The 16,092-nt window shown below is 38.4% G+C and overlaps 1 protein-coding gene across 1 annotated transcript in view; it reads left to right on the top strand.

The window, feature by feature from the left end:
* Window positions 1-3,451, top strand: part of SP3 (Sp3 transcription factor) — a 54,993-nt gene extending 51,542 nt beyond the window's left edge. The window contains exon 7 of the mRNA XM_038584877.1: window positions 1,683-3,451. Coding sequence (XP_038440805.1) covers window positions 1,683-1,999 — 317 coding nt within the window. The 3' untranslated portion in view covers window positions 2,000-3,451. The remainder of the gene's footprint in view (window positions 1-1,682) is intronic.
* Window positions 3,452-16,092: the final 12,641 nt, after the last annotated feature.

Here is a 16,092-nt window from a genome sequence, read left to right as displayed (position 1 = left end):
GGACAGTGGGCTGGGATAGTAGACCTTAAGATGGCCTGATAACAGAATTTTCCTCTGTGGTGGAATTTCATCAGGATATAAAAAGGAGTAATGTAAAAGGGGAAAAAAGGTCTGATCAAATAAATGTGAGAAACACTTGGTTAAACAGTTACTACAAGGAACTTCAAGGCAGCTCCCATTAGGACCTTTAATTGAACGTTAACAAGACTGTGCATCTCCAACATCGGGGAGATGCAGTATGTATGTGTAGCATTTCCCAACCTCCTGTGGTGGTTGTGCCATTTTCCATGGGACATCTCTCAGGATTAATTCCAAGAGAAATGTTGGGAAATGCTTTAGAAGAAGAGAATAGTATGTGAATAGAAGAGGTGAGAGAGAGACCATTTGCCACATGAAGATGAGATTCTCTCTCTCGCATTTCTGTTAAAGAATTAGGATTGTGCCACAGGTCCTCTTCCGTTAGGCAGTAGAGAATTAATTAGTTAATTTCTTTTAAAGATTTTATTTATTTGAGAGAGAGCAAATAGAAGCAGGGAAGCAGCGGAGGGAGAGGGAGAAGCAGGCTGAGCAAAGAGCCCGAGGTGAGGCTCAGTCCCAGGACCCTGAGATCATGACTGAGCCACCCAGGCACCCCAATAGTAGAGAATTTCAACTTAAACTATTTAAACTATGAAGCAGTAGAGAATTTCAACTTAAACTATTTAGTTATCTGCAGGTTACTATTGCATACCACTTAGTATAATGGTGGAATTTTATACTGCAATACAAGTTAGTATTAAGATTTGTCTGACACTGATATATTGGGTTGAAGAGGGAGTAACTCAGAGTGTCATTGACGCATAGTTCAGGTGTGAAGTCTGGTGAGGACCTACGTAGGGTGGAGATGCTGGACCAAGATAGGTAAGAATTTTGAAGAAAACAAAATACAAGATTTGTTTATTGATTTCTCTCTGGATTCTCTTTAAATTGACCTTTTGCTTTATCTTCCAGTAATTCTCTTGCATAGTAGGTCTTTGACAATAAAATTTGTCTTTTATATTTAAAAAACGTATTTTATTCATTCTGGGAAATAAATTTAGGCACCAGGATCTTAAATTAACTTTGACATAATAATATGTTAGGCTTGCTCTTGACTCTTCCAGCTAAAATCAAGTCATGTAGCCATCTCCATTATTCCTGGGATTACTCAGTCTTATTGGACCTCAAGCTTGTGTTTTTGCTTTAATCTAGAAGTAGTCTGTGTAGTTACTGGAATTCACATTTAAGAGTCGAAGGTTTAGTATCATGGGTAGGACATGTTAAGAATATCTTAAATATAGCTTAAAACAGTGTACTCTTTAAAGAAATATGTTACAGATGGTCATTTTTTAGCTGGATGGTATCTTGTAACATGTTTCAAAACAAACTGTTGGCATAGTTGAACTATTAAAGTCTCATCTGAGTATCCGTCTGTAATGTTTGAAGATTACCTCTCATTGAAGAGTAGAGATGACAGATTTATTTTGAGGAAAAATACTCTGAGAGAAATCATGCAAGGGCAGCTCATGATACTAAATACAGTTTTAACTGAACTCTGCTTCCTGTCCCTGTCAGTGTTGGCCTTCTTTCTTTTTCAGCAAATGATCAATCTATTAATGTTGAATTTAAAAAACTAAGTAACTTAAATTTTTTTTCCCCCACAGGTGAGAAGAAATTTGTTTGTCCAGAATGTTCAAAACGCTTTATGAGAAGTGACCATCTTGCCAAACATATTAAAACCCATCAGAATAAAAAAGGTATTCACTCTAGCAGTACAGTGCTGGCATCTGTGGAAGCTGCACGAGATGATACTTTGATTACTGCAGGAGGAACAACACTTATCCTTGCAAATATTCAACAAGGTTCTGTTTCAGGGATAGGAACTGTTAATACTTCCACCACCAGCAATCAAGATATCCTTACCAACACTGAAATACCTTTACAGCTTGTCACAGTTTCTGGAAATGAGACAATGGAGTAAATATTACACAAATACTTATTCATTGTGGTTATTTTTATACAGTAGTGAGAAGAATATTGTTCCTAAGTTCTTAGATATCTTTTTATTGATGTGCAAAAATTTTTGGATTGACAGTAACTTGGTTATACATGACACTGAAATGCCTTACTTTGTATGATATTCCATAGTATATTAAAAATGGTAAAATTGCATGGGTTTTGTAGGTACTTTTGGAATCTAGAAGAAATGAAATTTTACCAAGTTATATAAAGAGAAAATTGAATTTAACAATGCGAATGGTAGTCTAACCAAATGCATCAATCCTGTGTGGTTTAGTGTAAAAATGAGAACATGTTGGTATTTATCTATTGTAAGATAAAAAAAAAAAAGTTGGTGGGTGAAAGAAATCATGTTATGATAAAAAAAATTTTTGTAATTTTCTTGATGACTGGAATTTTTATTATGCATAACTGACAAATCAAGTTTCCAAGCAAATGTTACATAGTGTAGGCTTTACTTAGCTTATCAATTTGTCATTTTGAAGCTAATTATTTTAATTAGGTTAACTATGTACAATATTTTAAGCATTACTCTTGTAAGATTTTGAAAACTACATTTTAACATGGAACTCTAGGGATAGTCACCTTTTAAATCCTGTTGAAAAGCCATGTTTAAGATTTAATTTGCCAAAATAATGTCTTGTTAATATTCTTTCAATAACGAAGTTGGGCAATATAACCAATGTTTAAAAAAAAAAAGTTTAAAATGTATAGGTTGAGGCATTTGGGTGGTAAGAAAATGTTACAGTGAATTATCCCTTTTCTTGAATATTGGAGGACCAAAAAAATAAGGTGTATTGCGTCTTAGCAGTGATTTTTTTCTTTCTTTTTTTTTTTTTTAAATCCAATCTTGTTTCCAAAAACCATATGTCTGCCAGGGCCTTAAAAGCCATCATGTAAATTACCAGTAAAGTATAACATATGCAAACATAACAAAATCACTTCCATAGTGACGATACTCCAACCATATGGATATTAGTCATAGAAAACTAGAGGTTTATGATATTTTTTTAAGTCTTTTTTTTTTTTTCGTCTAGGTAGTCAGTCTGCACTTAAATATCAACCATTTTCCTTTTTTGCTTCTTCCCTTTAAATTTATATGTATCCAGTACATTTAATTGAGAAATGTATGTTTTTTATTATGCTGTATTTTCTTTTATTTTTTAATTATTGTTTATATTTTCAATTATTAAAAAAATGTACAAAATAAAGTTTCATTGCTGGTCTTGTAAAAGCTATACAATTTTCCTAAATGTATACCTATAACTACAGCAGTTCACCTATTTCAAAAATTTGGAATTCTGTTCATTTGTTATTCTTAAGACCACCTCAAATTTAAAGGCTACCTTATTGTACGTTTAAAGTGTATTATAACAGTGTGGTAGTTAATAAAACACTATTTTTTTTCTTTTGAGTTTGTTGTATTCCTATGCATTTAAAATATTTGCAGTGGTATGGGGTAAGAAACATCTGTGTGGTTTATTTTTCTTCATCTTAGCCTTTTGGTCACAAAATCTTGATTTCAGACACTGAAATTATTGTGAGCAGGTATATTTACCTGGAAAGGGAAGAGTAGAGGCATTAACAGATTACTAATTTTCACCTGAGAATGAGCTAATTACTAAATAAAACTTTTGAAAAAAAGCTTTTAACTCTTAAGTCCACATTGATTCATGTTAATTGTAATAATGTTATTTTGCAAACCTTGTTGCCCTTGTTAAGGCAGTGCAGAATATTATGAATTGTTAAAAACTTGAATATGATAACATAAGACATACTTTGGTATGTAAACCATGGCAAGAGTTCTTTGAAAAAGTTATGTTTTGGATTTGTGTATGTCTAATCATGATAAAAGCAGAGTACAATATGACTATATTTTAGATATTTTTAAATTAAAAGTCCAATTACTTTCTACATGTGTACAGTGGGGTTAAAGACTAAGATTTCCATTGTCTGTTTTCCAGGCCCAATCTGACACTGTCAATAATATCTTTGAATGCATAGGACAACTCTAGATCTCCATACAAACACAGGCAGAGTTTTCTTAAATATGAGACTTAAGCTTGTGATGTGCAATAGGAAGTATTACTTGAATTACAGAAATTAATGGAATGTACAATTATTTTGAAGTTACAAGGATTAGAATTTGAATCTTTAAACTCCTTCAGATAACTTTTAGGACTTTTTTATTATTGAGAATGTGTGAAGAGGATTATGTGAGAGGGTTGCTCGCATGAGCAAAATACCCATTAAGTCAGGAGATTAAAAATCTTTTTAGAGTGTGATAGTAGAGATGTTTTTAAATAATATTGAGGTTTTACAGTAAGTTTTATAGAGTGTTCTTGATCCATGAGTTTCCAACCATATTTTATCTTAGAGCATGAATACAATGAAGAAAGTAAGTAGTTCTGAAAGTTATATAAGTAAGTTTTTGGATTTTAAAGAGTACCCACTAGGAATATGTGAGCTTTGAATCTTAACCAAAAAAAATCAGTTAATGTTCAGCCTCAGCCTAGCTGATTTCAAATATTTCTATTTTTGTATTTTAAAATGCTGAATATATTGATAATTTTTTCTAGTTATAGAATCTTAGTATTGAGTATATTAGTGCAAGTATAACTCTTTAATAGGTGTTTCATCAGTTGCTTTATTTTCAGGAAGGCTAGAGTGCATATTCAGTATATTTACATGCAAACAATTCCTGTTTATCAGAACATACTTATCTGGTAGGCTAGATGTTTGTACACTGTATACCTTAATTTAAAGGAAATGTCACTTAAAATTTTATTTTCTGTATATTGAGACTTAATGACTTTGAGAAGTAATTCAATTAACCAAAATCCACATAAAGCTTTAAAGGAATACACCTATTGCAAAAAGTCAGGTGCCCTGTAAGTGACTTAGGGCAATATAGTGAAAATGCTTAAAATATTCAAAGTAGTGGAAATGCTTAAATAGTAAAAATACATGTACACATAAGTTGAAAGCATGTCAAACATATCATGGAAAATAGTACGTTAGCCAGTATTGTTCATCAGAAAATGCTGGGAACATTTAAAAACATCTACTGATCTTTGCTGCATTCTTGACCTAGTAACTCTACATTTCTGGGGATGGAGAATATATATGTATCTTGTAATCGCTCCTTAAGTGGCTCTGATAAACACTCCTGGGTTAGAATCACTTAAATAGAGCAAGCATCTTAGTATCCTAATAGTCCAAATCCTACTACTCTCATGAACCTATCTCTTGTCTTATTAAAAATCTTGTATTCAATATTGTTTGAAATTTGTGGTTATTATTACTATAGAGCACTTGGTTTTAGAATATGTTAATGTGTTGGTCATGCTACCCCATCAGACAATTTTTTTTCTTAAGATTTTATTTATTAGCGCGCATGAGTGTGCGCGTGCTGAGAGAGAGAGAGAGAGAGAGCGCGTGAGGGGCGGTGAGGGGCTGATGGAGAAGCAGATTCACCTCTGAGCAGAGAGCTGGATGCACAACTCAATCCAGGGACTCATGACCCAAGCCGAAGGCATATGCTTAACCAACTGAGCCACCCAGGTGCCCCAACAATTTGGTTCTTAGTTTTAATTAAGTTGATAAGAATTGTTTTCAATGTAAAAGAACTATTTGTTTCACTAAATAGGATCTTTAAATTTTTTTGTTAGAAGTACTAAGTCTTTTCTTTGATAATGAGCACAAAACAAATTGGTTGGTAATCTTGGGGACAAGATTTGATATTTTAGTGAAATCACCTCTTCTAGTGTGGGAGACACAAAAATACTGATATAGTCCTTTGGGCAGATATGAATATAATCAAATACATTGTGGTACACTAGCAGATGCAAAGTGTTCTAGAAATGTAGAGGGTAAATTCTGCATGGAGAAATCTGGGAAAGTCGGGCAGAGAAAATGGCATCAGCAAAGGTACAGCGTGGTTTGTTGTGGATGGTAGAGGATTTTGAGAGTTGGAGGAAGGTGGTCAAAATGCAGAGTTCAGAATTTGATCTTTACCAGTAATTCCTGATCTTTTCGGAATCCTGGGTCTTAGAAAAATGTACATTAGGGGATCCCTGGGTGGCTCATTGGTTTGACACCTGCCTTTGGCCCAGGGCACAATCCTGGAGTCCCGGAATCGAATCCCACGTCGGGCTCCCGGCATGGAGCCTGCTTCTCCCTCTGCCTGTGTCTCTCTCTCTCTCTCTCTCTCTCTCTCATAAATAAATAAATAATTAATAAATAAATAATAAATAAATAAATCTTTAAAAAAAGGAAAATGTACATTAGCTCTCATTCAAATCCTGGTTGTTGGAACTGCATGGGAATCTGATCTGAACCTTGGAAAACAGTCATACTTAAGGAACTGGGGGAGAAAGTCTCAGAGGCTGTAAGAAACCAAAAAGTGTCACGATGGTGATGAACATCAAATGCGGCAGAGAGGTTAAGTTGGATGAAACGTAAGAAAAGACTTGATTTTGGCAATAAGGAGTTGGCTGCTGATATTGCAAGTAATTGGTAAGTATTCAGTAAAAGACTAAGCACAGGAGAAGAGGCTTTGGGGACAAGTAGAACATACACTGTTAAAATTGGTGGTGATTAGGGGCAAATGCTGAGACAGGAAAGAAAATCGTTCAAGTTTCTCATAATGGGTACAGTTTTATATTGATAAATATTAAAATAAGTGTAAAAATTTAAGTGACCTCTAAGCTGGAGTTGAAATCTTTAAAGAGCTGCATATGCTGTCGTGTGTTCTTACCATTTCATCACTATATATTTAAATGTGTTTTTTTGATGTTAAAAATGCTGAGGGGTCTCTGTTTCCTTCAGTCTTTCCCCACTCCCCAGCTTTTAACTCCTTTCTGTAAATTCGAATTAAGCGGCATACTTGATGTGCAAAAACAGATGGGTTTCTTACCTTCTTAAAACCTAATTTTTATCATCCATAAAAAGGGATAACTAACGATGATATCCTTCATAGGATTGTTGTGAGGATTAAAATGTAAGCATTTAACATAGTGTCTCTGGCTTATAGCAACTCAATTTTTTCCCCTCCACATCTGCCTCTGAAGCCTTTGTTTTTCTCTAGTAAGGGGGCCAGTGTTTGGGAGTTTCCATTGTTTGACTATGGTTCGTGCATTGATTTCCTCCTTCAGAGAAGGAGGGGGATTTTTAGATGAAAAAAAGATGAAAACTATAGAACCTGAATTGTTGGCATACGATGTGTCACATGACTGTCCCATCAGGATGGAAATAAGCAAAGAATGAAGCACAGAAAAGTGTTTTCTTAAGGAAATTACAATCTGATGTAGAATTCTATCCCTATTTTAACATTTCTAGGAACCAGCCAAAGAATCTTTGGTTCATTTTGATTGAATTTAGCATTCAGTGGTTCCAGCCTTGAGTTGGAAAAAGCCATCAAAGAAATGCAGCTTATTTCTCCAAGAAAAGTCTAAGCCTCCAACGGACAACAGAAATAAGGGAGATGTTATGGTAGACAACCTGTAGGGTATCTGCCCAACTTTTGTGCCATTTGAGGATTACTTCTGCCACCTTCAGAGAGGAACTATTTAGAAGATGGACAAGGAGTTGGACATCTGGTCAAATTTGAGCCGAATAGGTGATTTCTTCTGAGAATTTGAAATCGGAAAACCCATGTCTGGGAAGTTGCATTTGGGACGTGGATATGAAGCAGAAAGAGGATACAGCCAAGATGAGAGAGCATACAACTCTAGAAGAAAAAGATGAGGACAGCCTTGATTGCCGGTAACTACAGTGTCTGTTCCAATGTTTTGTGCCTGTCTGCATTGCCTGCTCCTGCGTTCCATAAGCTACCCTTAAAATCTTACGGAGACGCTCCCCCACTTCCACCTTTAGTTCTTAACTTTGGGAGGCTGTCACTTGCTACCAAGTAACACCAACTAAAAACATCTGAGAAGCCATTCCTTCTTGCTTAAAACATAGTGGTCTGAAGTAGTTGATGACTGGTCCTGTAGGAAATACCACAGAAAGTCCTCGCTAGTGCCGGATGAGGCAGGTTCAGGTGAAGGAGAACTTGGTATAGAGCCTGAGGGAATCAGAAAGGGTGAGCCTTGAAGGGCCGGTCTAATGTACCCAAGGGAACTGATGAAAAAACCTGGAAATCTGTTAGAAGTCTGAAGACTCCTCTTGTGCAAGGGCTGTGTAGTGGGGTTAAGGAATACCGGCTCTCTTGCCAATGCCAGCTTTATTGTTACTGTCTCAAGCCATATGTTCTTCCCTCTTACATTTTCATTATACAGATTCAGGTTCAGTTAGGGCCTCACTTTTAATTGTGTGTACCCACTTCCTGAGTCTTCCTTACATCCTGAACCTTTAAAAATCTTCAGTTAGTTGCACCTTTTCCGTTTTTACTCTTGGTAAATTTCTGTGGCTTTTTCCATCTTGAATCATTTAATAAAAGTGAAACTTTTCACAGTGTAACATGGCGCATAGAGTTTGGACTTCGACAGCCCTGGGTTTATGTCCTGATTGTGCTGCTTAAGACTCCTCATTCTGTTCTCAGCCTCAGCTTTCTAATCTGTAAAATGATAGTAGCATTATCTTCATAAGGAGTTGAAATAAGTTAATGAGCGTATACCACTTCTCACAGTGGCTGACTCAAAGCTAAGTATTAAGTAAATGTAAGCGTTGGAGGAATCAATCCTCTTCCTACACTTGGAAATAATTATCCCCATTTTGTATTAATGTGTTTATCACTTTGACCTAGTTGGTTGTCTGTCAGCAGACATCAACAAAATTGCTATTATTTGTCTTGTGCCTTTTTATTAAGCATTTCAAACACACAGAAAAAATATGGAAAACAATATAAATGAATCCCCATATATCCACCATCCAGCTTTTATAGTCTTAATATTTTATACACATTTGCTTGTTTCTTTTAGAAAAGTTATAGCTACAGTGAAATCTATACAGCCCTGTCTTCCTCCATTTCTTTCCCTTTACCCACAGGGGGTAACTGCTCCTCTTCTTTTATATCAGAATGAATCCCATGGATGGTTTTGTATGTTCATATATATGCATATATAGGATTATCTTCATGTCTTGGAAGCTTTATATAAATGGTATCATTACTGTAGATTAACCTTATGAGATTTGTTTTTTCACTTATGTTGTTGAGATGTATCCATGGGAACACCTGTTTTTTTAAAGTATTCATTTAAAATGCTGTAGTTCATTGAATAAGTATATCACGGTTTCTCCATTTTCTTGATGCACGTTTCAGTTATTTAAATTTTTTCACTGCTACAAACAATGCTGCAATGAGATACTTGACATAGTCCCTTGTGCACTTGTTTGAGGTATGTGTCATGAACTTCAATCACTGGTCAATAGAATATTCTTTTTTTAACTATTTTTTAAAAATACTTATTTATTCATAAGAGACACAGGCAGAGGGAGAAGCAGGCTCCCTGCAGGGAGCCCGATGTGGGACTCGATCCCAGGACCCCGGGATCATGACCTGAGCCAAAGGTCAATAGAATGTTCTTTTTTTTTTTTTTTTTTCCAATAGAATATTCTTATCTTCAAGTTTATCAACTATTGCCAAATTGATCTGTACAGCGTACATACCAGATTACAGTCTGGCCAGCAGTGCATAGGAGTTCACATTTTCCTATACCCTCTCTAACCATTGGCATTGGCAGATATTTTTTCTTTTCAGCAATGCAATTTTATTTTGAAATTTGACAACATTTAAAATTCATCCGGGTCAAAAGTAAGAAGTTAACAAGGAATCAGAAAACCTAAGCCACGTTTATTTATATATAAAGCTGACACCAGTAAGTCATGAGCAAACATTTGTCAAGTGTAGGAGGAACAATGTGTGGTTTTCTTACTGGTTCCACCTTTTAACGCTGATTCAGTCCCTGCCCTGCTAGGCTACTCCCCACTGCCTTTCACTGTAGAGGTGTCTACACAGCAGACCATCCTCTTGGATTGAATATTATAGAGAAGGCTCAAGCCCGCTCACTGTCTTCCAAGGTGTTCACTTCATCCAGGGGCTGGGAGGACAGGCTGCTCTTTTCTGCCCTGTTCTCTCCAGTTCTTCCTCCTGCATCCCTACCCCCACTCCAAGTAGTCCTAACTGATCAACCTGTCAGCTGCATAAGCCAACTTCAAATTGGGGAAACCCTTTCTTGCAGACCGCCAGTGTTACCATATAGTCCCACATGATGGATGTGAAATAACTCACGATTTTGACTCTCATTTCCCCATATTCTGGTGAGGTTGAGCCTATTTTGACTAAGTTTACAATCCATGTTTCCTCTGAAGGGAATTACCTACTTGAATCCTTTACCGCTTGTCTTTTTTGAGTATTTGCATTTTTGCACTGATTTTTTTTTAAAGATTTCCTTTATTCATGAGAGACAGAGAGAGAGAGAGACAGAAAGAGAGAGAGAGAGGCAGAGACACAGGCGGAGGGAGAAGCAGGCTCCATGCAGGGACTCAATCCCAGGACCTCAGGATCACCGCCAGGGCTGAAGGCAGTGCTAAACCGATAAGCCACCCGGGCTGACCTTGCAGTGATTTTTAAATAAATTCCAGGTAGGTATTATTTCAGAGATGCATGGGCTAATAAATCTTTTCCCAATATGGGGCTTGTTTTTTAGCTCTATGCTGTTTTGAGTGTAAGTTTTTGTAAGAGTTTTATTGAATCTATGGGTTGCAGCTTTTCTTTCTGAAGAAATTTTATGGGGTCATAGAAATATTTTCTGTGAACATTTTAGGATTTTTGTTTTCAAGTTTAGCTCATTAATCCAATTTAAAGCTATTTCCCATTATGGTGCGAAGTCTCTAATATTTTCCTATGAATCTCTTGGCACGTTATTGAATGGCCCAACTTTTGCCCCACTGTAATTGTCATGCTACTTCTGTCATTTAGCAGGTTTCCATTTGTGTGTGGATCTAGTCCTTCAGTCCTTTCTGTCTCCCTTGTGCTAGGACCATACAGTCCGTACCATCTCAGTATCTGGCAGGGCACGTCTCTGCTCATGCCTAACCTGTCCTTCAAAATAGTTTTGACTATTCTTGAACCCTGGCTTTTTCTATGAGTTTAGGACTAAATTGTCAAGTACTGTTGAAAACTCATGTTGCGATTTTTATTGGAATTATGTGGAATGTATGTGTTAATTTGGAGAAAGAGTGTTATTTTCCTATCCATGATCTTCTGTATCTTCACTTTATTGCTCTTTTTATAAACTTTTCTCTTTGAAAGGTCTTAAACCTCGTTTCACATTTTTTTCCCTCTGTGGAACCCCCCCCCCCCTTTTTTTAGTTGCTATGGAGATAGCTTTTTTTTTTTTTAAATTAAATGTGTGAATTGGTCAATACTGGTCTATATATATGCTATTGATTTTTTATAAACTCATTTTGTCCAACAGTCCTACATAATTCTCTTGCCAGTTCTAATAGTTTGCCTATGGATTCTATAAGATTTTTTATGGAGATAGTCATAGTGTCCTCAAATAAGAAAAGGTTTGTCTCTTCATTTCCAATTCTGTTACCTCTACTTTTAAAAAACATTGCATTGCATTGGCGGCTTAGTGTTCACCAGAAGTGGTGGTAACAGACATCTCTGGCCTGTTTCTGAGTATTGTTTACTTTTCTTTCCACTTGTAACCTTATTTGATCCTTGTGCTCTGTGGTTAGCACTTGGGATAAAAAAGATGATCAATTCATAGTTTCTGTCCTAAAGGATAAACAGAGAGGCTTGGTGACATTCTGACTACAATGGCCTTTCTGACTTTTAAAAAATTCTATCTTTGTCAATCTAGTTTCTGTGCTTTCCCATTCTAACAACATATTCCCTATATTTCAAAGTTAGGGAAGGACTAGCTTTTTTTTTTTTTTAATCCTTAAACATTATCCTCCAAGAGCTCCAGCATAGCCCTGTTAAGTGTCCACAGATGTGACATCTGGAACATTGTACCCCAAGTATGCAAGAGCCTGAGTGTAAGCCCTCTGTCTGCTTGGCACAGGGTTATATGCACGAGGGCACCTAATAAACCTTTTATGGCATTCAAAGAGAGAATAGAGAATATAGGGGCTTACTTGCTAAGGCTCTAGTGTTAAGCTCAAGGCTTGCTTGATAGGCCAAATTCGGGGTGGGAAAGAAACAGAAAAGTTGTTTATGGGGGTCTTTCTGGCTCAAGTCTACCCTAATACTGGAGACAGTGAGTCAACCCTGAAACAGAAAAACTAGGGACTACAAGGCAGCAGCATATGCAAACAACTTTCTAATCACAGTTCTGGAGGAAAGAAAAAGTAATATTCTGCCCATAAAATCATATTTGACTGATGACATACATTGGAAGGAGCAGTAGGAACAAAGGGCTCCCCCCAACCCAAACACCCTGGGCTCCTCTCTGCTGGGCTGATCCTTCAATTGGCGAAGGATAAAGGGACAGTTGTTGATATTTCTTGAGTCCCAGAATTTAAACCGAGGGCACAGGCCGGAGAGGCTTGGAGGAAGGAGGTGGACAGTGAAGAGGAATGTGCAGGGGAATCGGGCGGGGGCTCGGCCTTCAGTGTCGGCGCTTCGTGTCTTCTGACGTCGTTCACAGGAGCCAACTGCTTGCTGCGTGTACAGAGTCTTACCCTAACTTGAAGATCGCATTTTGGACTCCGACTCCCTGTGATCATTACCTTCTGTGTCCTTGAGGCCTTCCTCCACAACTTGAGAGCCGCTGGGAAGCAAGGTGCAAACTTAAGTTTCTATTTGGTTTTGCTCTGCAAGGGTAGAGAACACTGTCCCTTAGCAAACGGTCATCAAATTAGCAGGATCGCTGTGTGGCTCCTGTCAAGTTGCTGGACGGTCAGGCCTCCGGCTGCCCGAGGGCCTCATGGTGCTCATGGCTGGTCTCTAAAAACTAGCGGCTCCATGTTGCCAACTCCCTCGTTTTTGGCTAGGTCTCTGTCCCATCCATTTCCCTCTTGCCAGATGGGCAGCGAGGGTGAGTGAAGTCAGGGTATGGCTTGCCTTACCATCACCTGCTCACCTTCACTGTCAGCTTCTTGAGAGTGCTGCTCACATTCCCTCCACCTCCTCCTCTCGGTTTCCTCTCGTCTGGTTTCTGCTCCATCACTCCACTGACAAGCTTTAGAAAAGGGTCATATTGATCTCCACGTCATAACCATGTCACACGAAACGTTCATATCCTTGGGGTGAAGAGTGTGGAGGTCAGTTGGCTGTTCTCCCCTTCGTGAAGTGGTCTGTTTCCTTGACATCCGTGGCCCTCCTGAGTTTCCTTCTACCTCTCCCCACTTCTCCTTTCTTTGCCAGCTTTTCTTCTTCTTTTTTTTAAATTTATTTTTATTTATTTATGATAGACATAGAGAGAGAGAGAGAGAGGCAGAGACACAGGCAGAGGGAGAAGCAGGCTCCATGCCGGGAGCCCGACGCGGGACTCGATCCCAGGACTCCAGGATCTGCCCTGGGCCAAATGCAGGTGCGAAACCACTGAGCCACCCAGGGATCCCCTGCCAGCTTTTCTTCTTTTACCTGACACTTAAGTGTTGGGTTTTCTCAGGGCCTGATCTGAGCTGAGTTCTCTCCTCATTTTGCACTCTTACTGGATGATCTCCTATTCATTCTGTAATTTCCTTTTACCCCAGACCTGGACAGCAACCAAGTCTCCTATCTCTATTCCGCTCCTCACTTGAATTGCAGCTAAGATATTGAACGCCTCATTTGTCCTCTCCATTGGAAGTTTCACAGGTACCTCAAAATTTATATGTTCAAAACTCAATTTCAGAATGTCTGCCCCTAATTGGGGGCTGTCAGTATCTGTCTACATGAATAGGATCCTCATATGCATCTGGAGGCTCATGCCAGGAAAGGGAAAGCTCTCCCCGACAGCCCTCTCCTTCTCATCCTAGTCCTTGTCGTTTTTGCCTTAATCCAGATTAGAGCAATTTCCTCTCCTTTGGGCTCCCCATAGCCACGGTTCTTGACCCTTCCCTAGTCCACTCTCCAAACAGCAGGGCAGAGTGATTTTTTTGAAAAAAATACTGGACTCCTTAAAACTCTACGGGCACTCCGGATAGCATCCTGCGTCCTTGCCATGGTTGGTCCCCCGCTGACTTCACCAGCCTCCTCAGCAGGTCTGTCCCCCCAGCCACCGTGCCTTCTCTCACATCCTCGGATATCTCACGTTGCTCCCAGCTTGTCTCTGGCCTAGTGTATTCTCTTAAGGCTACATGACGCTCTAGGCACTTTTGCCTTATGGGCCCCTCATAAAGTTTTCTAAGAAATTACATCTTATGATAACATTGGTACAAAGATAAATATAATCCAGATTTCTTTTTCTATCAAGACAAAATTTCTTTTTTCTATCAAGACAAAATTCACACAACGTGACATTAACCATTTTAAAATGTACAATTCGATGGCATTTACCATAGCCACAACGTTGTGCAACCACCACCTCTATCTGGTTCCAAGACATTATCTGAAAAAAGTAACCCTGTCCCTAGTAAGCACTTACTCTCCATAACCTCCTATGCCCCAGTCCCTTGAGAACCAGCAATCTATTTATTATTAAGAGAGAGAGAGAGAACCAGCAATCTGCTTTCTATCTCCATGGATTTATCCCTTCGGTATATTTCAGATAAGTGAAATCATACAATATGTCACCTTTTATGTCTGGCTTCTTTCAGTTAACACAATGTCTTGGAGGTTCACCAGGGAACATTATTAGGACTTCATTTGTTTTCATGACTGAATATTGTTGCATTGTACGGATACACAACCTTTTGTGTATCCATTTGGTTGTTTAACCGTTTTGCTGTTGTGAATAGTACGGTGTTGAATGTTCACGTATAATATGTACTTATTAGAATGCCTGTTTCAGTTTGGGGTGGTAGATACTTAGTAGTATAATCACTAGATTCATCATTCACTTGATTTTAAAATGAATTTCAGGGGATCCCCGGGTGGCTCAGCGGTTTAGTGCCTGCCTTTGGCCCAGGTCATGATCTTGGAGTCCCGGGATCGAGTCCCACATCAGGCTCCCTGCATGGAGCCTGCTTCTCAGTCTGCCTGTGTCTCTGCCTCTCTCTCTCTCTCTCTCTCTCTCTCTCTCTCTCTCTTTGTCTCTCATAAATAAATAAATAAAATTTAAAAAAAATAAAATGAATTTCAAAAAACATTTGCTGGACCCCTAAATGTATTGTGAGCCTAGGCACTGTGCCTGCTGATTAAGTGGACTCTGCATTCTAGTCCTTCCCTCTGACATGCATCTATTGCATCTTTGCTGCACTATGGAGCGGGGGGGGGGGGGGGGTACAAAGTGTCCACTGGGAAGGAGGACTGTGCCTTGCAGAGGAGATGGGGCCCACTGAGTAAGACAGAGAGTGGATTATTCTCAATTTCCATCTCAGGGAGAAATAAACGGATGGCAACAGTCATTCCGCACTCAGAGCGAAGAATTGCTCTGCACATCTGTGTAATCAACTCTCTCTCCGGCTCCCTCAGTTGGAGCCTATCCCATCTCCCCTGCTCCTGGCACCAGGGTCCTCTTGATTCACATGTTCTCACCCCAGCTCCCTCCTTTCCCTTGGGGAAACTGACTTTAACATGAGAAAAAAATAACTGATGCCTCTAGTCTTGAGTATGGCACTGGTGGTGTCATTACAGATAGTAACGTATGACCAAGTTATTTTTTTTTTCAAGACATCATGCTATTGGAAAGTCTCAAGTAAAATCTGAACTTTCTGAAGAAAGAAATTCCAAGAAAAATAAAGTATAAATAAATAAAGTATAAGAGAGAGCGTGGTGATCTCCCTATCATGAATCCCCTCAGGTACTTGTGCAGGAAACTGCTGGTGGCGGAAAGGAGAGAGGATAGACAGGTTTTGTTTGAACATGTCTTTCTCCTCTTTATGTTAACATCAAGTTTCTTTATTTTTCCCTGCTCTTGGTTTCTTTTTCTTGTATGTTAATTCAGCTAAAGACTAAAGGGAACTAGTACAGGGTTTTAGTCAAAGCGGATGAAGCATCTAAATGTACTGGCC

The sequence above is a fragment of the Canis lupus genome, chromosome 36 (assembly GCF_011100685.1).
Source record: "Canis lupus familiaris isolate Mischka breed German Shepherd chromosome 36, alternate assembly UU_Cfam_GSD_1.0, whole genome shotgun sequence".
NCBI lineage: Eukaryota > Metazoa > Chordata > Mammalia > Carnivora > Canidae > Canis > Canis lupus.
Note: the sequence above shows the minus strand (reverse complement) of the source record. Positions and strands in the feature narration are given on the sequence as shown.